General features: G+C 33.5%; 1 protein-coding gene and 7 non-coding genes across 10 annotated transcripts; 1 reads left to right on the top strand and 7 right to left on the bottom strand.

Annotated features, from left to right (window-relative positions):
* Window positions 1–1,526: 1,526 nt before the first annotated feature.
* Window positions 1,527–15,626, bottom strand: LOC126828004 (60S ribosomal protein L7a). Of its 2 annotated transcripts, none has more exons than XM_050557597.1 (7): window positions 15,557–15,626; window positions 14,045–14,195; window positions 13,559–13,708; window positions 9,046–9,266; window positions 5,974–6,104; window positions 4,471–4,540; window positions 1,527–1,691 (listed from the first exon to the last, which is right to left on the bottom strand). In XM_050557597.1, exons 1-7 carry the CDS (start codon window positions 15,557–15,559, stop codon window positions 1,587–1,589), a joined length of 831 nt encoding a protein of 276 aa, XP_050413554.1. In that variant the 5' UTR covers window positions 15,560–15,626; the 3' UTR covers window positions 1,527–1,586. The 2 variants fall into 2 exon arrangements, with proteins under 2 accessions (XP_050413554.1, XP_050413546.1); XM_050557589.2 differs by lacking the exon at window positions 15,557–15,626 and adding an exon at window positions 15,462–15,532.
* LOC126808971 (small nucleolar RNA SNORD36) lies at window positions 1,811–1,881 on the bottom strand. The gene has a single exon (XR_007674877.1). It is a non-coding gene; the product is annotated as a small nucleolar RNA SNORD36 (small nucleolar RNA).
* On the bottom strand, window positions 3,508–3,578 carry LOC126808969 (small nucleolar RNA SNORD36). The gene has a single exon (XR_007674876.1). It is a non-coding gene; the product is annotated as a small nucleolar RNA SNORD36 (small nucleolar RNA).
* Window positions 4,310–4,378, bottom strand: LOC126808973 (small nucleolar RNA SNORD36). The gene has a single exon (XR_007674879.1). It is a non-coding gene; the product is annotated as a small nucleolar RNA SNORD36 (small nucleolar RNA).
* Window positions 6,241–6,317, bottom strand: LOC126808974 (small nucleolar RNA SNORD36). The gene has a single exon (XR_007674880.1). It is a non-coding gene; the product is annotated as a small nucleolar RNA SNORD36 (small nucleolar RNA).
* LOC126808975 (small nucleolar RNA SNORD36) lies at window positions 8,072–8,149 on the bottom strand. Its single transcript, XR_007674881.1, has one exon. It is a non-coding gene; the product is annotated as a small nucleolar RNA SNORD36 (small nucleolar RNA).
* On the bottom strand, window positions 8,864–8,938 carry LOC126808972 (small nucleolar RNA SNORD36). The gene has a single exon (XR_007674878.1). It is a non-coding gene; the product is annotated as a small nucleolar RNA SNORD36 (small nucleolar RNA).
* Window positions 15,599–27,143, top strand: LOC126828033 (uncharacterized). 2 transcript variants are annotated; one of them, XR_008785862.1, is made up of 5 exons: window positions 15,599–15,646; window positions 19,942–20,103; window positions 21,860–21,889; window positions 25,846–25,926; window positions 27,086–27,143. It is a non-coding gene; the product is annotated as an uncharacterized LOC126828033 (transcript). The 2 variants fall into 2 exon arrangements; XR_008785858.1 differs by lacking the exon at window positions 15,599–15,646 and adding an exon at window positions 15,777–16,514.

Raw genomic sequence — 27,143 nt, 5'->3', positions numbered from 1 at the left:
ATAAACAGGTCGTCAAAAATTTTATGAGCCTCATTTTTTCTTTGGCCCTAGGCAGCTGCCTATGGCATATATGTAAACACTCAGTTTTTGGTATACAGTTGTCTTCGTAAAAGTAGTATAACCAATAAATTTGACTTTTTGTATACAATTTTATTTTGGTTTTTGTGTACATATCTCAAACCGTTCATGACATCTTTATGAAACTTTGTACAAACATCAACCTAATATAGTAGTTGTGTTTTCAGCTATTCGAAAATGGGCCTACTTGTTTGTTTTTTTTGAGTAAAAAGGTCTGCTTGAGTCAAGTGGCGTGGTTGCAATTTTCCAGCCCTCCCATTCCTAAAGGCACCTACGTGTTAGCAAATTACTGAAGTAAAATTGAACTATATGTTTGTCCCTATATTACCTAGTTTGTGTCGAGTCCACGTTAAATCCCAGTTCTTTCTATACCATATGCACTACTAATTTTTTGTTGATTCCCAATAACCAAAATTGTCTATCTCTGTACCTTCCTTCCAAAGCATGTCCAAGTGTGTGGGATGTTGATGACGGAGTCTTAGTATTTAATTGGATTTGCATTCGGTGTGAGCTATTTATGCCTCAACCTGATTGATAATGCCTTCACACGTCTGCCAACATCTGGCTTGTGAACATAGGCCACAGATATAAAAAAAAAATTATTTCCTATTTGAAGGGAAGAATTAGGATCCTGAAAAGACGAACCCCGTCAATATTCAACGTTCCAAGATCTTCTGTTCCAGATTTACCCCCCCCCCCCTCTCAAACCTCTTGTATGCTATTAGGATGGCAATTTTGAACAGGATCTTCTGAAAATTTGGGTGTGGAGCATTGAACCCTACCCATACATTATTTTGCATTCAACAGTTACACCTCACATCCCTTTTACCCAAAGCGGGATAGTTAAATGCTTTTCAAATTCGATGTTTAGCTTCGAGGTCAGAAGAGGAGATATATATATATATATATATACTTTTCAGCAATTCGCAACACTCTGTGAGTTACCACTCCTCCACAAGACCCATTCTTTTTTAAAATGGTGTTTAGCATTGGTTTAATGACAATATCCAGTACTGCGCAATCTTCCATTTAGAGTAACCCAAACGCCTTTCTGTAAACTTTGTGAATGTAAAAGAGGCTATGTTTTTCAAATTTCGCATGAAGCATTGGTCTAGTGGACGAACATTATCTATATTCAGCATTCCTCGTCTGTTATTTGGCAGCTGCCCCCTTTCAGAAAGTGATAGTCACTACTGTTTTAAATGTAGAGGATAACCCTTTTGACATTACATTACTAGAAAAGCTTGTGGACATAATGAAGGCATAGCATATCAAATTTTGTCAACATCCAAGTCTTCCTTTTGGCTATCTTTTATACATTTGGTAGAATTTATATAATGTGTAGGCTATACACGTGCCCCCCCACCCCATACGATCACGTCCAAACAATTCTTTTAATGTTGAAGGGAAATCAATTTCAATAGAATGATGTAGATAACAGTTTAGACAAGAATACAAGAAACATTCTTTTCCTCTTTTTTTTTTTAATTTGCGTTAGTGTACATAGTTTATCCCATTCTCTGGGCCAATTCTTTAGCTTTAATTCTTTCAATTCTAGCTTGTTTGGCTTGAGATCTCTTACTGAGTACACCACCACCCCATTGTCGACGGATCTGAAATGAAGAGATTGAAAAAATCAATACAGAATTGTATCTATTTTTTTTATTTTAATATACACCAACAGACCACCCCCCAGATACATTATCAAATTCATAACATTCTAGTAGGTAAAATGGCTCAGGGTTAAAAAGCTCTAAAAACCCTCATCAGATTCAGGTTTATAAAACATTTTCATCATTGTCATTTTATCCACAATACTAATTCAATGTCTACACTATACTAATTTGTGTTTGAACTCGACATCCATAAATGTTCAATTACAAAGCATCAATCTTACATGTGTTTTGTGACACACATAAAAATTACTAACATATTTCCCCAACCTCTTTCGTTTGTAGTCAGAAGAGTCAACAGCTTTTCTTTTAAAAAGCTTTGTTATCTGCTTATGAAATTCAAAAATTTGTTTAACATCCACTCCAATCTGACATATTTCAAAATTGTATTGCATGCAGTGCTTAGGAAGGAGACTACATGATCAAATCCATGAATGACAAAGATAACAGACATATGACCTGCAGTGCATGCCTCAAACACTAGACCACCCAACCCTCATTTAATTGATTGTATGTGTGAAACCAGCGGCTGCCAGGCAGGATACGCCCACATTTTCGAGAGATGGATAGAGAACAAGCTAAAAAGAAAGTGAATTTTCCTACAATCAAGGGCCATAATTCAGGAAATTACAATTCGATATGCGCAAATATTGAAAGGAACCGAGATCTTTGTGTTTTAAACTTAAATTTCAAGTTTCAACAAAATCGGATAAAAATTGTGACCTCTATAGAGTCCACAACCTTGATATACCATATTTTTACGCTATTTGAGAACGAACAGCGGCCATTTTGTCTGTTAATTCTAGGCTGAATTTCATGAAATTTGAACTCGGCCGTCATTAAGGTATAACAGTGATATAATAATAGGTTTTTTTTAAATTGAATAAAAATTATAACCTCTATCGAGTCCACAAGCTAAAAACGCGATTTTTCGTACAATCAGGGGACATAATTCAGGAAGTTACGGTCCGATATGCGCGAATATCGAAAGGAACCGAGATCTTTGGGTTATAAACTTACATTTCAAGTTTCAACAGAATCGGATACAAATTGTGACCTCTATAGGGTCCACAACCTTGATATACCATATTTTTACGCTATTTGAGAACGAACGGCGGCCATTTTGTTTGTCAGTTTTGGGCCGATTTTCACGAAATTCGTACTCGGCCGTCCTTAGGGTGTAACGGTGATATAATAATACGTTTTTTTAAATCGGATAAAAATCATGACCTCTATAGGGTCCACAAGCTAAAAACGCGATTTTTTGTACAATCAGGGGCCATAATTCAGGAAGTTACGGTCCGATATGCGCGAATATCGAAAGGAACTGAGATTTTTGGGTTATAAACTTACATTACAAGTTTCAAGAAAATCGAATTAAAATTGTGACCTCTATAGGGTCCACAAGCTAAAAACGTGATTTTTCGTACAAACAGGGGCCATAATCCATGAAGTTTCGATCCGATACATGCCAATATCGAAAGCAGCTGAGATCTTTTGGGGATAACCCTATTTTTCAAGTTTCGTCAAAATCGGATAAGAATTGTGACCTGTAGAGAGTCTACAAACAATTGTGGACGGATGTCCAGACATAAGGACGACTGGACGGACAGGGGCGACGACAATATACATCCACATGAAAATGTGGGCGTATAAAAAGTCTGATCTAGTACCATTTGATAATTTTTTTTCATAAAACCCATAAGCAATTTTCAACAGTTTTGGATAGCGTTTCTCCAAATAACATTTGGATAAAATGGCTCAGGGTTAAAAAGCTCTAAAATCCCTCATCAGATTCAGGTTTATAAAACATTTTCATCATTGTCATTTTATCCACAATACTAATTCAATGTCTACACTATACTTATTTGTGCTTTAACTCAACATCAATAAATTTAATTATTTTGAGACACCTCAGGAATATGGCTATGTACAACAGATAATGAAATTTGCCCATATGGAAGAAGAGCGACACACGTCTTCCTTCTTTGATGCATAGAGAAATTAAGATCAACTCAAAAAGACCTTTCAATCAAACTAAGGGGAATCGTATTTTCTATCCCTTAAATAGCTATTGCTGAGCCATTCACATCCTAGGGTACCATTTAGAAAAGGCTTGTATAAGTAGGTTCTAAGAGTAGTCAAATGTTCAATTACAAAGCATCAATCTTACATGTGTTTTGTGACACACATAAAAATTACTAACATATTTCCCCAACCTCTTTTGTTTGTAGCTTTGTTATCTGTTTAAGAAATTCAAAAATTTGTTTAACATCCCTCCATTCTGACATATTTCAAAATTGTATTGCATGCAGTGCTTAGGAAGGAGACTACATGATCAAATCCATGAATGACAAAGATAACAGACATGACCTGCAGTGCATCCCTTAAACACTAGACCACCCAAACCTAAAACTGAATCAAAAGCAGACTCATTTAAATGATTGTATGTGTGAAAAAAGCCCGATCTGGTACCATTTGATAAATTTTTTTCATAAAACCCATAAGCAATTTACAACAGTTTTGGATAGTGTTTCTGCAAAAAACATTTGGATAAAATGGCTCAGGGTTAAAAAGCTCTAAAAACCCTCATCAGATTCAGGTTTATAAAGAATTCATCACTGTCATTTTATCCGGAAAGAACTAAATTGAAACAAGAATAGCAACAACTATCCTGGAAGAAATATGTATCACAGATCTGTGAAGAAAATGCACATACCTCATCATATCTTTCATTATAGTTGGATCGAACAGCTTCAACCAATTTACTTAATGATGATTTGTCTTCACTGAAATAAAAGATTAAACAGTCAAGGGAATTATGTGCAATATTCATATGTACAAAGACCTTTCACTTCCCCATCCAAAAGACTTGACCAACTGATTAAAATATACTTGTATATGTTTCGGCTTGTTATACTTTCGATGGCCTCCACTACACAAAACTCTGACCGGTTGTAGTGTGAGGTTGTGTCAGGGGGTCATACAAGCATATTTGGAAATCAACTTTTGCGAATGTCTTCCCACAGTTCTGCGCACGACACAACACAAATTTGACAGAACAGCCCATTTGATGGGCTAATCCCTCATCAAGGGCTGCTAATCAAAAAGTCCAGGGGCCTGTTTCACCAAATTTTAACTAAGATAAAATCCAAATTTTAGTTATTTTATTGGATAATATTAGATTGATTTTAGTGCTCAGCCAATCAAAATTGAAGTATCTACTAAAATTTGGATTTTATCTTTAGTTAAAATTTCGTGAAACAGGCCCCAGTTTCGCGAAATCTGATTAGCAGTTTTTCAGTTTCAACATAAAACACCTAAATAACAAGATATTACTTTAATTCATAACAAATGATTAGATTTCATTCTTAGATTTTTTAGCACTGCTACAGGTAGCTGTGACAGTTTGTGAATGTGATGTAGACCTTTGGTTAGGTCTTGTGTCTGAAGTCAATTCTTGGCAGTGGCTTCCGAAGCCCCACTCATTTTAATTGTTATTTCTTTGTTATGTTAGAAATCTTCGTTAGAGAACAATTTTGTTTGCTTATTATCGTGTTACTATTTTTGTTCAATCGAATGCACATGGAAATTAACGAATAAATTTGATTGAATAGACACATGCAATATAAACAATATTCTTTTACGGGAATTCTTACTTTGTTTTCTCATTTTACAATACATTTATCTTTTTTATTTAGATTTTATTTACATTACTTGGGGAATACACTGGATTTATTTTTTTCAAATTGAATACCGATATAATTACTGGAAATTGACATGTCTCACAACACGAGTGGTACTACTTGATTCCCCATTTCCGGTTTAATAGTGAGTTATGTCCCTGTATTATATAGTATAATGAATTGTGTCTGGGTAGTTCGAGAAGAAAATGTCACACAGAATTCAGTTCTGTTTATAAAATTTTATTTGACACTTTATACACACTGAGAGTGTAGAGAAAGCCTTCTAGTCTTCAAATTGTGGATAAATCTTTGTGTCAATATCCCAAATGACAGGCATATTAATAATTCACAGTTACTGCAAATCAAAAACGTTAGATTTAATTTTTGATTAGCAATGGAAAAATTATGTATTGACGACAAGTAAAACAAAATATTGAGCTATGAAAAACTAAACGAAATAAGATCTGTGTTTTTATCAGATTGATGACTTGACAAACCTGCTTTCAATTTTACTATAATTTTACTGAAATACTTACGAATTCACTGAAGGAATAGCCAAGCATGTTGCTGTTTTTTTGTGTACAACTCGTCCCAGTCGGGATTTGCCCTTTACAATACAGTATGGAACATTCATTTTACGGCACAAGGCAGGCATAAATAACACCAACTGAAATATAAACAAAAATTTAATATTATATTCAAAATATGGTCTATGGAAATATAGTACTAGGACCACATTGACAATATTAGTTATGGTACATGAATATTGATCAACAGAAACCTTGGAGTAGATGAAACCTTTGACAGCTCAGGCTCGAGAATAGTAATTTTCTATCTTCACTTTCTATTCAGGTGAAGGAATTGTTTAACATCATTGCTAATCAAAGTTTTCAGAAAAATTGTCATACTATACACCCAAATTCACTTTGTTATACTCTTAATAGTCCTATCATAAACCCTTCAGCCCTCGCCCCCTTTTTTTATTACTGTTAAAATAAATAGCTTGTGCTAACACAATTTTTCGAATTCTAAATACATAAATAATTTTATCTTTGTTATTCGATGTTAAATTGAACAAAAAACATGATCTGAAAACTGATATTTGAATTTTATCAAATATTTGAATATGACCAAGAATATTTGAAAGCAGCATTAAAACTGAATACTATATATATATAAAAAAAATAGACATGGATTTTTCACTTTGACAGCTCAGGCTCGAGAATAAATATTTTTATCTTCACTTTCTATGCAGATGAAGGAATTGTTTAACATCATTGCTAATCAAAGTGAAAAGAAATCAACTTTTCCATCAAGGTACTTGACTAATCCTGAAAGACGATTTAACAAAAATTATAAATTGTAAATTTGTAACATTCAATAAGTTTGTATGGTCATAATATCCCAAGTTTTAACTTCATGCAAAGACTGACATCGTTGGCCATCATAAATTACTACTGCTATGTGAACAATTACTCAAATTTGTAACTACCAACAGGTAAGAGATTTACTATGAATACAGAATGTGCAATGCTAGTGTCATAATAGTCAAAGAATCTGGTATACATAAAAGTTCAACTACCATAGTCTATCTGTATCCCGTCTTCATTAGCCGAGTCAGTGTAGAAAAGTAGGACGTTAAACACCCTTTCATTTCTCTATTTGTACCTGACAGGGATTCCAGTTGGGCCTTTCGGTTCAAAATCTTGATATTTAAAAAGGAAATTGACCATATGCCTCTTCAATTTTGTCAGTCAACTACTTCGATAGCTCAGACTGAGAATAGTTAAATTTTTTATCTTCACTTTTAATCAGGTGAAGGAATTGTTTAACATAATTGCCAAACAAAGTATTCAGAAAAATTGTCATACCATACACCCGAATTCACTATGTTATACCCTTAATAGTCCTGTCATAGACCCTTCAGCCCTCGCCCCCTTTTTCATTACCGTTAACTAAATAGCTTGTGCTAACACAAATATTTGAATATGACCAAGAATATTTGAAAGCAGCATTAAAACTGAATACTATATATATAAAAAAAATAGACATGGATTTTTCACTTTGACAGCTCAGGCTCGAGAATAAATATTTTATCTTCACTTTCTATACAGGTGAAGGAATTGTTTAACATCATTGCTAATCAAAGTGCAAAGAAATCAACTTTTCCATCAAGTTACTTGACTAATCCTGAAAGACGATTTAACAAAAATTATAAATTGTAAATTTGTAACAGTCAATAAGTTTGTAGATGGTCATAATATCCCATGTTTTAACTTCATGCAAAGACTAGACGTCGTTGGCCATCATAAATTACTACTGCTATGTGAACAATTACTCAAATTTGAAACTACATGTACCAACAGGTAAGAGATTTACTATGAATACAGAATGTGCAATACTAGTGTCATAATAGTCAAAGAATCTGGTATACATAAAAGTTCAACTACCATAGTCTATCTGTATCTCGTCTTCATTAGCCGAGTCAGTGTAGAAAAGTAGGACGTTAAACCCCCTTTTATTTCTCTATTTGTACCTGACAGGGATTCCAGTTGGGCCTTTCTGTTCAAAAACTTGGTATTTAAAACAGAAATTGACCATATGCCTCTTCAATTTTGTCGGTCAACTACTTTGATAGCTCAGACTCGAGAATAGTTAATTTTTTTATCTTCACTTTTAATCAGGTGAAGGAATTGTTTAACATCATTGCCAATCAAAGTAGGCACATTTATTACAGTTTATTAATGTGTAGCACATAGATCTTAATGACCAAATAAAAAGATAGATTGACAGGCAACAAAACATACACCCACAACAGCTAAGTCATTCGAGCTGTCAACAAGGGTTGTTGCATATTTTTTCTTTTGTCAGTAATCAACACATTTACAACACACTGAAACCTGGTTTCGAGTAACAACCTATTAAGTAATTATCAGAAATCATCAGAATTTGTTTTGATTGACTCATGACTTATAGGAGCTAAATCGCTAATATTTGTCACCTAGAAATTGACCGAAATGGGTCGCAACGCATATAATAATGTAATCTGATTGTATATAAACTGATGTATATAAACTGATTTACATTCAATTGTTTCCGTTTTGACTCCACTTCAAATCAGTTATGTCCAGCAAAATACGGCATGAGTCTCAACCAAATGCCAATTTCTAGCGTTTGGTTATTCCGGTCTATTGCGCATGCTCTCCAGATAAAGATGGTATCACCGTTTGACACGAGTTGTTGAATATGTCTAGCCCCGTTCTTTCTGGTCACTTGTTACAAGTGACGTTGAAACACACTGTGGTACACGATTTGTGTACCAAAGGTAAAATGTTTATTTTGTCTTAAATATTGGATATCAGAAGCCTACCTTTTTAAAAAATCAATTTTTTTTAGAATAATTATTTTAATATTTAGGTGAACTAGATTACTCAGAAAAGTCACAGGATTAACCTCAAGGTTTAAGTTCAGTTGAAGAAATTAAAGTCAACATCATTGTAATCATTGTCACCTCTCTTACAGAACCTTTTTCTATTTTAAGACATTAACCTCATCAATTTTATCATTTTTATTCTATCCCTTTGGTCTTGAATAAAACTTTAACTTACTTCAATAGGGTCAACATCATGGGCAATAACCACCAATTGAGCTTTTTTTGACTCAATCATTCTTGTTACTGTGTTCACACCTGATCGTACAACTACTGGGCGTTTAGTTGGGGCATCAGCTCCCTTAGCAACTTTCTGTTCAGCTCTTTGCTTCAATCGTCTTTTCTTTGCCAGAGCAGTCTCGGGTCGGTATTTGTCCATTAAACGAAATAATTGTTGTGCTGAAAGATAAATACAAAATGTCAAGTGAGGCATACATTTAGAGTATGACTTTAAATATATACATAGTGTTTAAGGGCATGAGATGAAGAAACCTATTGATTTTCAGCAATTTCTGATAATTACTGCAAGAGTTATGACCCTTGATCACTTTGAAAATTCTTGTGGACGCTCTAGAGGCTAAAGTTAATATCCGATTGATTTTAAATTGATACAAAGTGTTTAATGTCATGAGACGAAGAAGTCTAAAGATTTCCGATAATTACTGCCAAAGTTATGACCCTTGATCACTTTGAAAAATCTTGGGACACTCGAGACGCTAAAGTTATCATCAGATTCACTTCAGATTGATACACAGAGTTTAAGGTCTTGAGACGAACAAGTATATTGATTTTCAATGAATTTTGATAACTTGAGCAGCTAAATCCACGACATTAATTGTTTCGTATACTAAACGTAATGATTTTCTGATAATTACTTAATGAGTTGTTACTCTTAATCAGATTTTAGTGTATTATAAATGTTTCATTACCGAAAAAAGTAAAAATATGTGATAACTCTTGCTGACTACCCGGACGATTTAGCTGCTGTGGGCGTATGTTTCGTTGCCTGGCAACCTATCTTTTGTGTGTTCGTAATTTATAGGTGGGGCAATGTTCACACGAAAAATTGGCCAAATCGAATCTGCCCCTTTTCTAGGGCGTGGGTTCAAGGGTCAAACATGATCTGCCTGGATTTTGTTCTGTCGAGTTCGCGCTTCCGGTCATTAGAAAGATCTGTTTTCTGAAACATTTGATACCAATTTCATGTAAGTAGGATTACTACGGGCGAAGTTATGGATTTTCCAAGTTTGAAGGTCAGATGAAAAAGGCCTAAAATTTAGGATGCCCCTGAAGGCCCAATTTTGCACATCACGTTTTTTGCGTCATGGTTAACTTGCACACCAAAAATCATCAAAATCTGTGATGGTCATGTCAGAACCTTGTGTACACTTGATGTGGAATCCCCCAAAGATGATAGATGGCGTCTACAGTGGATGCCGATCAGTGACTGAGTGTTAATTTGTTAGAATTCAGATAATCTTTTAAGTTTGCAATGAATGACTTAAATGCATGTATGATCTTGAAAATCTCTGCAAGTAACCGAATACTTCATTAAAATCTAATTATGGTATGAAAAACGTTTTCAGAGATCTTGGTGATAGAATTAAACTTCTTCATTAGATTCAGATCTTTAGATTCATCATCTCCATTTTTCAAACCTCTGACCAATGGCAAACTAGTCAATACTGCAGAGTTTCTCATGTCCTTGAAGAGTGGTGGAACTAATTAGTGAGCAAACTTACTTACCAAATGACCATGAATGGAATTTCACATTTCAAATAGCTTTAAATTTTATAAGCATCCAGTCAAAGTCATTATTACAATTTCCTTTAATTCTAGACTTGTGACCCTGGCAGAATCAATAGAAACTAGTGAAAGCTTTAACCGCAAATTCATCATCTGTTTCGATTAGCCTACAGTGATGAATTATTACAATTTTCGATAGAGATTTTGTCCTTGATTATAATTATGTCAAAGTACTCAATGAAGATAACTCAAACTGTTGGCGTGGGACCAGATAATGATAATCAAGGGCAATAACTGTCTGATATTCACAATAAAATTGCTGGCAGAAGTAACTGTCAAATGACACCCTGAACATAATTTTGGAGGCACATCGGCCATATTTCACATGAATGTACGGTTTTAAAAAAGAAAAAGAAAATGTCTCAGAGATCTTGGTGATAGAATTAACCTTCCTCATTTGATTCAGATCATTTAAGATTCATCATAGTCATTTTCCAAACTTGAACTTTAGAAACTGCTTGAAAAAAGTTAAAGAGAGAAATCAACATAAAAACAGAATTTGATAAAGATGGTTCCAACTTGAAGTTCAAGTGCACAAACAAACTTAGTATTTTGAAATCCATGTGTAAAAATAGGCACAACCTTAGTGGATATAAGTAAACTATTGCAAGAAAATAAACTGTAATCTACAAATAACATGAACTGATTTGAAATTCATCTCTGATAAACCAATCATGCCATTAAACCAAGACTCCAGTAGAGCTTTGTAAAGCTTTTCAGTAAACCTAAACCATGATAATTACTGATCAGTGGCATTAGCACTGTTAAGAAACCTCAACTGAATAGGCTACAGACTTTAAATGCTAGGCCCTCAATGTACGTATAATTTCTGATTGATTTAATCTTGTACATACGGAAACATTCTGTTCAAATGATAGATTGCATAATCACAAGTCCACATAAAATTTTAGGTCTTGTGCAATAAAATCAATTATAATCAATCATAGTCTCAGATAAAACTGTAATTTACACATGTAATATATTTATTTTCTAGGTTCTAATTCAGCAAATCAAATTCTAATCCAGTAAATATCGCAGGCTAGCAATGACATGGAGAGTTGATTATGGTCTGGATAAATTAATGTCTAATTAATAATTTTGATAACATTTCAGGTTAGCTCTTGCATGATGTATGTTTAAGCAAACACATTTAATTGCATCACTGTTTTATTCTTTGTTTATCTAAAATGTTTCAGAGATCTTGGTGATAGATTTAATTTCTTCATGAGAATCTGACCATAAAGACTCATCATAAATATTTGATGACAATTTATTTGAAAAAAGATTTTTTTGACAGTGAATCACTTAGTAAGAGATTGTGTAAACCGTAAGTTTAAAAATAAAAAAATGACATTCTGGAATTTTCATAGTTGGAGAATTTTAAAGAGTTGAATTGATTTAATGGCCTATGTGATGGATATGTATTTTTTAACATTTAGAAATTGCAATGGTGCTGCTCTAGTCTACATCAGCGATGGGATTTCGCCCGTATATTCCGGACATGTCCCATGCCATTTTCCAAATGTCCGAAATTGTCCAACCAGGAATATGCTCAATCGGACATCAAGATATGGTGAATAATGTTCAAAATTCCAAAATTAATATAGTGTACTGAGTGTAAAACTACCATTCAACCTGCTTATCGTTGATAATGGGCTGGATTATGAAAACGATGTTGACATCACAAACTAATATTTCAGAAATTTTGCATTCATTTGCAGCCATATAAACAAAGACATGTAATTTAGAAGGAATATGTAATTTTGAAGGAATATAACTGTTTTGAATTTTATGCTGAAGCTGGGTCGGCAAGCATTCTATCGATGTATTACGAAAATGCGTAATTTTTTAGGAATGTTACTGATATAAATTTGAATACTGTACGGAAATTAAATATGAATAGTGAGGTTCACCTATTTTTTTTGTTGACACATGATTTTTAATTGTGGTATGAATCTGTCTGTTTAAATAACGATAAAGAGTTATACCCTTTTATTTTCGGTAAAATGTCCGACATAAAAAATTTTGAAATCCCATCACTGGTAGGGTGACCTGTGCACTCTACAGAAAGTTGGTCTCGACACAGCTAAATCTGCACGCTTCAGTTGCGTGTCTCGAACTGATTTCTGACTACCCCGCACTCTCTTTGAGTCGATAAATAGCCATGGAACGTGCAATTCTCTACAAATATATCAACTATTACAGCCGTAAAAAATCTATTGTTGACGATTTTGAATAGCTGTAAAATTTAGCTTCTTGGTTATTACAGCAGCTTTAGAAATTACATTTGTTTTATTTTTTAAATTGCTTTATCATTAACTGTACCGTTAAGAGCCGCATCTTTTGGTTTAGTACAAATAATATTTCTGAAACACTCAGGTTAGACAAGAACATGATACTAGCAGTAGTTTCATTTTACTTTTACAAGTTTCTTAAAACAATTGTTGAGTTATCTAAAGTGCTTATTTCTAAATTCAATTTCTTGTTCTAGCTTTCTGTTATGTTTCGTAAAAAATTAGTCTTGATTATCCCGACCTGTCAATCAGACGTAGAATGGTCGATAGACTGGTTAAGCGAGACTAATTTCAAAACAAGGGCACGTAACCTATCTTTTACTCAAAAGTGTCTGGATGTTATGGACGACACTTGGAACCAGTTTTCAGTCTATTATTTATAAAAGATTAATGGTCATAGCTTATTAAGTACAACATGATCGTTTATTTAGTGACTATAATTGTGTGAAACTGATTTGTGGCGTAATTGTCGAGATATTTGGAGATATTTATTTATGGTGGGTCACCTTATCACTGGTCTATATGCCACATTCACACTAGTACGAGTGACTGGATCCAATGAAATGACCTTTTTAGCATAAGATTACTAACCAGTTTGCCTGTCCAAAGTTTGTGAAAACTGATTAACTGGTGGAGGAACTCTGATACGTTTGTAAAGGACAACTCTCTGGCGCTGAAGCTGAACATACTTGGGCCATCTTACAAACCTGGTTAGATCTCTTTTCGGTTGTATATCCTGGCCTGTATAAGAAAACCAACAGATTTATTACATGTTATTAATAAATTATACAAATACTGTAAAGTAAAATAATCAAAATTATGTCTAATATCAACAGAAAGTACTTCTACAAATATTGTACAAGTTGGTACACAACAAATTTAATAAGTGATCAGGTAATATAGATCATACAAATAACTTAATAGCTGGATGAGGAGTATACAAAGCAACTTTTATTATAATCCATCAATTTGTTATCCATGTGGCAGAGAAATTGTTTTGGACAATAAAAATCAATCAAAAATATCCACATTTCACTTGTTCACATACGACACGTATATAAAATCTGGAATACATACCAATACGGAAATCCTTTCGCCTCTTGATAAATAATGGGTTATTTCTAACTTTTTTAGCATCTATTTTCTTCTTGGATAAAGGGGCATCAGCTATCTTCTTTTTACCCCCCTTCTTTACTGTCTTTCCAGACTTGGTCTTCGGTTTGGGAGGCTGATAAATAAATGAAATTACAGAATTTCTACAAAATTATGAACTATAAAATCTCAATCTGTTCAGATCTTGCTAGTGCATGAGGTTTCCTTAACTGGGGTTTACTGTCCTACTTTTCTGCACTGACCGGGCTATGAAAAGGGACATACGCCATGCAGTGTGTTCTGTGTGGATGCCAATGTGTATACATGACTTGGGTTTTTTTGTGCCATCCGAATGACTAGACAGTCCTCGTCAGGACCTCCAATCTGCACCACTGACATTAAGGGGACAGCACGCCGGAAAATCACGACCAAAATTGATGGTCCTAAACTACGATCTCATATGCTGGAACAAGACAATCAACAACTAGATTTGAGATGCCCAAAAACCTAGGCTAGGAGCCTAAGGATTTGAACACACTGGAATGATTCTTTTCACTTTCAATGATCTACCTATTTCTTAGCTCTACAAGAACGTACCTAAAAACGTTGAGATATACCGATGTGTTTGTTTTTAGCTACGATTGGGTGCCTTCAGTTTCATCTGGCAAACTCAATTTTTTTATTAATACATGTAACATCTTAAAAAATAAAGTAATTTTATACTATTATGACTACTTAATTTAAAGAGGCCAATGCAGTAACAACTATCGCCTAACTCTAAATAGATCTATACCATTTAAATTAAATTATCCGACTTGAAACCAACATCAAAGTCCATTGTACATGCCTCTTCATTCGGAAACCTCATCTGTATGACAGTAAGTGACATCATGGACGATTGCAATATGTAGCTACACCCATCCATACAATTGTGATGCGGCTACCAGTTTACTTATTAATATTATTAAAACTTGCCGCTTTTCAGGTAGGATTATATGCTTAATTATAATTGCAGTTGGATGTGGCAGAAATTTTATAAATACCAATAATCTATTGTTGTTTTGATGCCAAATGTTGTCAATTTTGCTTAAAGAAGACGTTTGTGGTTTGCCAGGTATGGCATGTCTTATCACGAAACACTGAGTCTGAGGGTGGATAGATGAGGTTTCTTATCTACCAGATGCAGGAAGCGTTGGTCTTATTGAAATAACTTGTGAAAATAAAAAAAAACTAAAACTCATATTCATAAAAGAATTGTTCAACAATCGCAAAATACAGTCAATAATTTAAACTATGTAGTTGTACGGTACTGTACTATGGATGCCAAATTTATGGGGCCTAGATTGGAATATTCCCCATGAATCATCCGAAAAAAAAGTATATTAGAAGAAATATTGATTACTTTAGGCATATCCTATTTTATTGAATTCGGATTAGCGGGATAGTATGCGACGATCAGGACGGATTAACTTGCTGGACTAATATTGTTCAACCCACCATGTTGGCTATTGCCGGAAAAGACCAACCGGAACTGCTACAATTGTCACGTGATAATTATATTAAGAACTTCCGGGTGATAATAGAATCGTTTGTTTTGTTTTATTATTTTTTAAGTTTCTGTTCGGACTGTTCCCACTTACGTTATTTGCTTAATTTTTAATAGTTGTCCATTTATACTGGAGGTATAGCTGACGATTAAGCCTCAATGTTGTCTTATGCCTGAGCATTTATTGTGATAATCAAATCTGTTGAAACAAAAAAAAATGGTCAAAAAACTACTATTACTTTATAGTACTATACTTATATAGAATTATAGTATATAGAACATACTACTAACCTAGTACTAGATAGTTAAAGAGGGTAGGGCTGTACGATATTCTCAATATAGTCATTTATCGCGATATGGTATTTTCAGACCCAACTACGATATCATGTGGCCAAAAATCGTCGATATAGTGGTTTATCGAATATCGCCAAAAACTTCAAATATCAAAAAAAATTATCGTAAAAATAGATATTAAATACACTATTACTATTATCTATACAGCAGTGGAAATTAGCCGACCGGTATAAACTATAATAAAACTAATGTTTTGAGAATCGTTAAATGTTGGAAACACTTGCGCAGTGTCCGCAGCCGTTTTTCACTGCATCGTGTATGCTTTACTTTTACTTTGTTTTTAGTCGACAATAAATTGTCAATTGTAACTACATGTAAAGCTTAGGCCTACTAAACGCCTGAAATTTCCCACTACCGCGGCTAATTACCAGGCTATAAATAGGATGTCATATTTTTAAGAAACGAATATTTTTAGAAAACTCTACGAAACTTAATTTCTGAAAGCAAGAATAAAACGATCTATAAATAGATTACTGTCACTGTTAGGCCAGGAATACCGCAGCCAATCGAATGCTTGACTGCAAGACTTGAAGACCGCATCTACTTACTTTCGCTGTACGTGATATTTGAGAATTTTCTTACACAAGGTCACAAGCAGACGCTTTTTAAACATCAGCGGTGTTTAGCTGTTGTATTTAATTTAATTATGGAAAACATAGCTAGTACTACAACTAGCAGTACAAAAAACATTGAAACGTTTTTATCCAAAAAGGATGTTGTGTTGTTCATTTTAATAAATCTATTAGTATATTATAAAAAAAGCAAAGTTTAAAGTGTATGAATAAAGCAATTCTTACTCACACTGCTTTAATGCATTTATATTTATTTTATTTTGTGTCATTATTATTAAATATCGCGATATTTAACTATATCGTTGAAAAAAATGCCAATATCGATATCGTCCCTTTTTGCAATATCGTACAACCCTAAAAGAGGGTGGGGGTCAGTTCATCCCACAACCGTTTCAGCTCGATCTGTTTCATCCCAACCTATTTTTTTATCGGGCAGTTTCATCCCACTTGTTATTATAATAGCAGTCAATTAACTGAGTTGTACTTGTCTTATTGTTAAAGTAGCTAAGTCTCTAACTCAGTATCATCCAAAGTCTTACAAATACAAGTTGAAAACGCGAATTATTTGTCAATTCAAATCAACGTTGATGTTGTGATCTTACCGGGAAAAGGTAGGCTTCTGATATCCAATATTTAAGACAAAATAAACATTTTACCATTGGTACACGAATCGTGTACCATAGTGCGTTTCAGCGTCAATTGTAACAAGTGACCAGAAAGAACGAGGCTAGACATATTCCACAACTCATGTCAAACGGTCACGCCATATTTTATCTGGAGAGCATGCGCAATAGACTGGAATAACCAGACACTAGAAATTGCCATTCGGTTGAGACTTGTGCTGTATACGGTATTTCGCTGGACGTAACTGAATTGAAATTAAAAGTCAAAACGGAAAGAATTGAATGTAAATCAGTTAATATACAATCAGATTACATTATTATTTCCTTTGCGACCCATTTGGATCAATTTCTAGGTTCCAAATATTAGCGATTTAGCTCCTTTAAATAAACTGTTAAAAACACGTACTTATTGTTAAATAAACAATAATGTAGAGTCTATGGAATAAATAAGTTTTACTCGTGGATTTTTGTTGATGACCGAACACCACCGAGATTAGTTCACCGCTGTATATTTGTATTGTTTGTTAATTGGCATACTCGTATTGTTTGTTAGTTTATGATGTCTAACATCATTTATCTTATTTATAAAAAGGTATTTTATAATTACATATTGACAGCTGAATCACTCGCCAAAATACATCATGGACTCTACGTATTACCCAATAACCAACTAAATTGTGCAGGAACCCCTTTTCGATAAGACAAATTAGATTGATATTTTTTTGAAACCATAATTAACTTTAAAACTAATCGTTGATTTAATTTCCGTACATGAAATGGAACTAAACAACTCCAAATATAAGAATTCCGAATAAGAATCAATTTAGAATACCAAAATGCGAATCGTAACACATTGTGGTCTAACTGTGTGATAAATTATAAAAAAAATCGTAAATCAATAGAACCTGTTGTAAGGTGGACACTGCATGCTTTCTTTTAACGTTGAGTTATTTGAGGTGCCAGGTAGTCTGAAGACAACACGTGTCAAAATAGTGGCTACATGCAATTTTATTCTTTGATCTTTTCTATCACGAGCAATCCTGTTATAGTTAAACCAACATGCATGAAAATGACTATATTACAAGTTGATAGTTTTGCTATGAGCATATCACTCGATTGTAAGCGATGTAATTTTAGTGAAATTGGTGTCAAGAATTGGTGTGGATTCGGAAAATAAGTTAAAACATATGCAAAGGAAGACGTTGGACACTATTCATGTTAAAATTGCATTGACATATTTTATAAATAAAATATTCGGAAAATAAGCTAAAGCGTATGCAAAGGAAGAAGTTGGACACTATTTATGATAAAATTGCATTGACATATTGTTATTGATATTAATGTATAAATAAAATATTAAAAATTTATGTAATACCTGTTTTTAAATTTGTGGGATGAAACGACTCGATATAAGTGGGATGAAAGGACCCTTGTAAATTTGGGATGAAACAGCCCGAGATGAACCGGTAGTGGGATGAAACGACCTGCTCCTGTTAAAGATAGATGGGAGATTAGATAAAGAGCTGGCAGTTTTCACTATAATACTAGTTAAAAACCAGATAATATAAAGGGAATTTCCTGAAAATTTCTGTCAAATTGATCCACTCTAAACCGAGAATTTAGCGATTGAATATTCGGCCTAGCTTCGATCATCATTACTAAAGTCAGTACGATAAAAAACATAGTCTCGATTATCCATTTCATGATTAAATCATGAATAAAGGTTGAGCAGCAAATCGAATCTTAATCCAGTAAATATTGCAGACCAGGGATGACATCGAGAGTTGATTAATGTCTGGATAAGTTAATTAATGTCTGGATAAGTTAATTAATGTCTAATTAATAATTTAGATAACATTTCAGGCCGAAAGGAAGACCTACAATAGGCAGATTTAGCTCTTTCATAATGTATGTTTAAAGTATAGTAACAATGTTGGGCGCATTCTGCACTCCTCGGGAAGATTGCAATCTGCGCAGAGTCTGTAGGAATCTGTCATCAACATTTTACTGTAACTGTAATGATTTTTAAAATAAATTTCCATATCACTGCATGGATTAGCGTGTGTGCAAACTGCAAAGAATAAGATTTAAATTCGAGTCCGCAGTATCTCATAATCTTCGCTATTTATATATGTCAACTGATCAATTGACTGAATGTCCAAAAATATTTGCTGTAATTACCATAAAGTTCGTGTTATTTTTGTATATTTGAAATAAATACATTTATAACCAACAGTTGGCAGATTTTTGATTTTTTTTTTATCAAAGTGCAGTGTAGCTTACGTGTTTCCTAATTCTGGTTAAGATTAAGAGGACATAAATCCTCAGACATAAATATACCTTTTAAAGATTTTGATTAAATTGATGGTGGTTTAATTATTTGTAGATGCTGTCGTGCTTATACCTGTACCAGTAAACTGACAGTCACAAAATTCATTAAAACGAATAATACTAACGCAGTGATTCATTGTGAATACTGAGTAGGATTAGGCAGATTATCATCGCGGTAATCCATTACATACCTTGGACAGAGTTAACTCCCCGCGGACTCAGATTAGTCAACAGAAATTAGAGAATAGCCGCATGCGCAGGTGTAATCTGTCTGTGAGAGGCAATCTGCGTTCAATAACTATACTACTGCCGATAGATTGAATAGTCAATGCAATGATGAACGGCCTCCCTGAATCTGTTTATTCTTTAATCTTTCTTTTTGCCTTTAGTCCCTGAAATGTTAATAGACATTATCTATAAATGTAACTTTATCTCCCACGATTATTTTTTTTTTAGGAATTCTGGTTTTTTGAAGTGATTTAATGTAATATGGCTCAACCAACGCCAAGAACTCTACCTCAAAGTAAAGATGCTCTTCTTAAATCTTACAAAAAACACCTGACAGATGACATTCAGTCCATGTTAAGCAACTTTACAGAGATCATGAAATTAGCAAGGGTAACATTCTTATATGTATTCTTATCTTAGATATAAAATACTTTTCAAAATTAAGTACAGTTCAGACCCATATAACATTCTTATATGTATTCTTATCTTAGATATAAAATACTTGTCAAAATTAAGTACAGATCAGACCCAGTTCAAGAATATCCGTCAAAGAATGGACAAATATACTGAGACGCTATGAAACTCATCTCTTAATTGATTGGAAGTGCTGGCGAGATGAAAATTGCAGCTGAAATCTGTTTTTGGCATGATTGTAGATTGAACATTCACCGATATAAGAAAATCAACAACAATCCTAGGTCATAACAAGTTGCAAAGACGAAAAGTCAGTAAAATAAGACACCTTGAACAGCCAGACCCACTGTGCAACATAGCCACATGGGAGAGATAAACTTCTAAATGGCTGCTTGTTGGATCTGTCTCCACGCCCGTTCCAGTTGCTAGAGATTTTGTATTTGGGGATGCTGGGACAGTTGACATCAAATATTGGCCCACAGGTGCTCTATTGGTGAGAAATCAGGAGAGAGTCCTTTGAGATATGTGTTGTGCATGCTCAAGCATTAATGCTGAAATGTGTGCAGAAGTTGATGATGTCTAAAAAGTGTCATTGTGCATGTAGTACTGGGTATTCCTTCTGCCTCTTTCCTGTAATAGTAGCACTTCATGCACCCCAACGCTCATTTGTACAGTCATTGTTGTAGCGTTTACCACGTCCATGCCACAGTAACACTTTCTCCTCGGTCTTTCTCATCTGGAATCTGGATTCATGCCATTGTTGTAATCACCACTGTTGGTGAATGGTGATGCATTGCCCTGCCTAAACATTGATGTTAATGGCAGAATTGCCCCAGTGTGTGGCACTCAGTCTGGCACAGCATAGTCGGGGATAAACAGTGTTAGCACTGATGAACCCATGTCAGCTGGTAGGTTGTGGTTCTGAATAATGATGTGCAGGTCTCGTCGAGGTGTTGTCATGCTTTGTCATCCAATAATCAGCAACAGATCTGGTACTCATGGTCTCTTGCATTGACTCAATTTAATAGCATGTTCTTTGTGTTCAGGTGTCAGCCTTGGCATATTGTTGCATTTTCACAGATTTATATGAGATTTTAAAATTGATTTGTGTTGTATAATATACACAATCGTGAAAACATTTACTAGATTAAAGTGTATCGCTAACACGTGATTTACAATCATCCATTATAGATTACCATTCTTCCAATATTTTACATGTATGGCATATTGACATCCATTCTTGCATCTTTACATTATATATGTAAATATAATATAGAAAATTGTTATTTTTGTCCCTTGCATTTCGAAGAAAGCAACAGATTATTAAAATGACCCTGTCTGTCACATTTTTTAGGACACAATAACTCTGCTTCCAATTGAGCTAGAATGTCATCAGGTGAATGCCTTGACTGAGCTTGATGATGAGTATCTTCTGCTTGGGTTAAGCAGACATAAGCAATTTCATTGGTAAAGACTTTGGGACACAATAAATATGCTTAAATTATATACATGAATCAATACCCTGACAGAGTTATGCTGACTGATAAACTTGGTGTATAGATAGATAGCTTATTAATTACATCAATATTTTGGGATTTATGCAGGGTACATCAGCTTTACTGTTGGCTTGTTTATACTTAATTTGTTGACCTATCAAACCTATGTGATTAAATGTTACACTGAATACTTTACAAATACATGTATAGCCCTTTTTATGTGATTTTGATTTAAGGAAGGTACACCATCTTCAACTTTTTCTGTGGTAAGTTTAGTTCAAAGGTCAAAGGTTATAACTTATATCTTGATTATTTCAAAATATCAGACCTCTCTTTCACCTCAGATGGATTTAGAAATGTTATTGATCTTTTTAAAAAAAGTGACGAAAAACTTGTGACGTTAAATCCTTTAAAGTTTAAAGGATTTAAAAATCATCAATACCCATAATCCCCGATCAACTGGATCTAAAATTCCATCATTTTGAAAAGGGAGATCTTATATAAGATTATATCTTGATAACCTGAAATCTTGATCCGATAATTCACTGTAAAGGATTGAGTTAATGTTGATGGAAGTAAAATCATTTGGTAAAAGGCTAAATTTTATTGAAAAGGAAATTTTATAGAAGAAAATATAAAATGGCACCTCTTATCTAAATTTGAATCTACATATCTGCCTTGTATTTTCATTGAAGTTAAATATTCAGTGCTTATTCTCAAAGAAATGAACAATTTAAAATTCACATCAAGTGTACATTAATTTTATATTTTCTTTATCAGAATTTCTTTTTGAATCTCCGGGATCACTTATATGTAACTAATAAATCAGCATCATCATCATTTATTTCAGTTTCCTACCTTTGCCACAACCATATTATACTCTTACGTTGTCCTCATCTTCATCAATATTATTTTGTTGCTCCTATCTTTCACTCCATATCTCATGAACATAATGTTTTAAAGGAGAAGTCCCGGTTTTCACTATTTCTTCAAAAAATAAGTTCAATGCCAAAGTTTGAAGAAATAACGTATTTTCAAAAATTAAACTATTTGTAAATGATTGTAAGAATAGTTTATAATAAATAGACAATTTGATATTGTTTGTAAACTTTGCAAAGAGATAATTTAAACACAGAAGAAACCTACAAAATTGTATTGTTTGCCAGAAAGTATAGCAGAAAGTTGTCATTATGCACACATGAGTTATAAACAGAAATATCCAGGCACAAGGTGATTGGTATTCACTTGTATCTGGGATTACTCCTTTAATAATCTACTATTGTGTTGCATGTTGGAAGGGATTGATGTATGCAATGTACTTATGATTCATTTATTTATATACATGTAAGTCATTGTAAACCATGTCATTGTGTATCATGTATATGCTGAATATAAAAATTTACATAGAAGACTAATCAATTAATAATGGGTGGACTGAATCCTAATAAATGGAAAATGGATTTTATAGATTAATTTTTGAAATAAAATTAACATTTTAGTGTTTACTTCTGAGGAACAAATAAGTCATATTAAAATTCGTTTATATTTGTGTGAGCACTATTTAATTGCAAGCATTTCATAAAAGACAGGCTTTGTACTTTATAAAATAAGATCCACATAGCCATATTTGAAAGTAATATAATTGGCAGTTTTGTTTACAATTGTTGAACCTTTTAAAGACTGTATGATCTTTTGTTCACCAAATAGACTAAAATTGTGATATCTATGGATTACAAGACATTTAAACTCATCAGAATACTATTTTGTTTTATGCCTTTGACACACAAGTGATTATATTAGAAAGGATGCATATGTACTGTACTTGTGTACCAAAATTGCACATTATGTTAGATAGGCTTAGGGCTATTCCATTTAAAATTACAATTTTATAGGTCTATACACCGCCCCTACCAACAAAATATGTATATTTGTTAACACTTTAACCAACATAATTTGGTTTCTAAAAGAAGAGCATTTTTCAAGACTTCCTCTAATAATAATAATCCTATTGTTCTACCAATGGAACATTTTAATAACTAGACTCCCCCCCCCCCCCCAATGTAATTTTAACTGGACTGAGATCATACATTTGCATAAACTTGATCTATGCTAAAGCCATATTATTTGTCGAAATGGAAAGCTTAATAATTTGAGTTAAAAACAGGGTTGGTGTTTTACCATTTTAGTCTCTCTGGTTCGATTATTTATAGATCGGAAACCCATCATTCTTGAGCTGTCTTGCAGTAAGAGACAATTTTATGTTTGCTATACTAGGGTGATTACGGCACCAGTGCCTTTGAGCAGGACTCATAGTTTCAGATCTAAAAATTCGACCGTAAGTTTCTCTTTGAAAAATATAGGTCCTTTTTTATACACCCACATTGAAATATTGTATATTACCGTGGCTACCATCCATCGTCTCCAATGTCTTTATCATCCTAACTTCTTAAATTGTATAAGCTTAAATGTTGTTTACAATAGTAAGTCGAGGAAGTATATTGAATTCTAACAATTTCCATTAATATTACATCTAGAGTTATGGCCCTTGTTTTGCTCTTAAAGACAAAGTTATAATCTGATCTTTATAAAATATATGCATGATTTAAATTTGTGAAATTAAGAAGCCTATGAAATTTTAACAATTTCTGTTAATTACTTGTAGAGTTATGGCTCTTGTTTCACTTTGTAGGTTCTTGGGAACGCTTTAATGACAAAAGTTATCATCCAATCTGTTTGGAGAGTTATATACATTATTCAAATTTCAACAATCCATTGAAAGTTCTAATGACAAAAATTATCATCAAATAAGCATTAAATTTATATACATTATTCATTGAAATGATGTTAGAATTATTGCCCTTGATTATTTCATAGAATCTTGTCAAAGCAACAATGATATTATAAAGTGTAAAGATTTTACTTATTATTTGCCCCCATCTTTCGAAAAAAGCAGGGGTCTATTAAAATGGGTCTTTCCGTCTGTCGGCCTAATTGAACTAGAATGTTCAAACTTGGTGTAGGTGTTTATTAGGTGAATGCCTTGATGGAGTTCGTGGGTGAGCATTTCTGCTTAGGCTAAGCAGAGATAACAATTTGATTGGTTGATGCTTTGGGACATGATAACATCGGTTCTAATTAAGTGAGAGTGATGAAACTTGGTGTATAGTTTCATTACATCAATATCTTGACTAAGTTAGATGATGAGCATTTTCTGCTTAGCTAAGTAGAGACTTCAATCTGATTGGTCGAGACTTTGGAACACAATAACTCTCCTTCTAATTGAGGTAGAATGTTCAAATTTGGTGTAAGTGTTTATTAGGTGAATGCCTTGACAGTGTTTGGTCATGTGCATTTTCAACCTATGCTAAGTAGAGATAAGCAATTTGATTGGTTGAGACTTTGGAACACGCTAACTTTGGTTCTAATTGGGTGAGAGTGATAAAACTTATAGTACAGATTCATTATATCAGTACATGTACATTGACTAAATTTGAAGATGAGAATTTTCCACTTAGGCTAAGCAGCGATAAGCAATTTGATTGGTCAAGACTTTGGAACATAACTCTGCTTTTAATTTAGTTAGATTTTTCAACTTCGTGTAGATTTTCATTAGGTGAATGTCTTGACTGAGTTCAATGATTAACATTTTCCGCTAAAGCCAAGCAGAGATAAGTAATTTCATTGGTTGATGCTTTATACAAGATAACTTCGATTCTTTCTCACTGATGGAGAGGGATAGTTTCACTACAAGGTAATTCAAAACCTTGACTGAACATTTTCTGCTTATACAAAGTATATAGATAATCAATTTGATCGCTCGATACTTTTGAAAAAGATAAATGTGCAATTAATTAATGTGTCCTCTATTTATTCTGGGATTGTGGCAGAGGATATCAGCCTCACTGTTTACCTAATATTCACAGTGCAACACCTTTTGTGGCCTGTTTGGAGAACTTAGCTGCTGTGAGTGTATGTTTTTTGTTACCTGGCAACCTATCTTTCCAATCTGCTGGTAAAAATAGTAACACAAAAGTGATCCAAAATATAGTACACATTTAGTGACTGAAGATGTTTAGTGTTAACATTATCATACAGGAGCTGAAAGCCTGGAACAAAATTTGTATTTCTTAGTTATTGTTTTTGTATACTAATATGCTGCCGTGTAGTTCTGGTGCCTTGTATTATCTGTAATTAATTTCCAACATTAACTTTGTTTCCACAGGTGGAAGAAGAAACTCAAATTAGTCGACCAACACAGTGTGAACAAAATCAGTATGAAATGCAAGTACGCGCAGCTAATATTGTAAGTTAAGTTTATCTTTTCTGTATCTAAGAATTTACCTTTTCCTGGTATATTCTGTCATATTTCAAACCTGGGTTCTTAATCCATTTTCAAACCAACCGGCCAGAATTGGGTCAAATGATGTCCCATAGGAAATGGGTTAATTATAAGCTTACATTCCCTTTAATATAACTAGACTGCAACAAAAATAATTCTTGGTAATTTATTATGGAGAATGTCATATTTTAATGTATGTTATTACCACAAAAATAAGGACAGGTACACCTTTTGAAAATTTAATTCAGGTACCAGCTTGAAGTTCATGTCAGTAATATTCCAGAATAAATTACTTGTTGGAAAGATGCACTTAAAACATTCATATATTAGAATTAACATTTAGTTTTTGTAAAAAAAAACATTCAATGCGATGATTGGATTTGTAAAGTGTAACCATAGAGATGATATCAACAGGTCTTGACTATAGTAGTTATTTACTGATAAACTTCAATTTCTATTTGCCAGGTTCCCGAGACAATGTATCTTTTTTGGGCCATAGGTCATCATTGTTAAGTAAATTTGACTGTTGACAATGCATGATGCCAACCCCTAATCCCCTGCCGCCCCCCCCACCCGCCTTCTAGATCCGCCGATGAGTTTACAATAGAACAATCATTAATACTGTAAATGTTATAATTTATTTTAAAAACTTTGCATTGAAAGGCTGTGTTTGCTCTTTCTAGAACACCTAATAAATACCCCATTTCATTCTCTTATAAAAGTCCAATTTTTACTGACTTTTTTGCAATTTTAGAGGATTTTTCAACAAAGGGATTCAAGAAACCCTTTTCTCTCATCACAATCACATATTTCAAATCAATAACAATAAAAGGATATCAGTCACACTTCCTTTTGACATTATTCATTACTGTGCAGATAATGTCTTGTCCATCTCACATGTTAACAGTGATGTATTTTTGGGCCATCCTCAAACATAGTCTTGAAATAGTAGGACTTCTACTGTTTACTGCCTAGTAGCCAAATCAGATATTAATAACAATGAAATTGATTATCACATAGTTCAAATCCCTGTGATGTAGATTCATAGTGGTAATCAAATCCAAAAACTCAGATGATTCAAAGCCCTGCTGTAACTCACACATTTTATATCTTTATCTTACAGGTAAGGGCAGGTGAATCTTTAATGAAGTTAACATCAGACATTAAACAATTTTTAATTT

The sequence above is a fragment of the Patella vulgata genome, chromosome 1, assembly GCF_932274485.2.
Source record: "Patella vulgata chromosome 1, xgPatVulg1.2, whole genome shotgun sequence".
Classification (NCBI taxonomy): domain Eukaryota; kingdom Metazoa; phylum Mollusca; class Gastropoda; family Patellidae; genus Patella; species Patella vulgata.
The sequence above is the reverse complement of the archived record's forward strand: the minus strand, read 5'-3'. Positions and strand labels throughout refer to the sequence as shown.

Excerpts from the sequence above, each read along its gene's own strand:
- LOC126828004 (XM_050557589.2), bottom strand. Across the intron at positions 6,105-9,045 it reads ATGATGTTGACCCTATTGAA|TTGGTGTTATTTATGCCTGC; the intron begins GTAAGTTAAAGT and ends TTTATATTTCAG. Across the intron at positions 1,692-4,470 it reads ATAATGAAAGATATGATGAG|ATCCGTCGACAATGGGGTGG; the intron begins GTATGTGCATTT and ends TCTTCATTTCAG.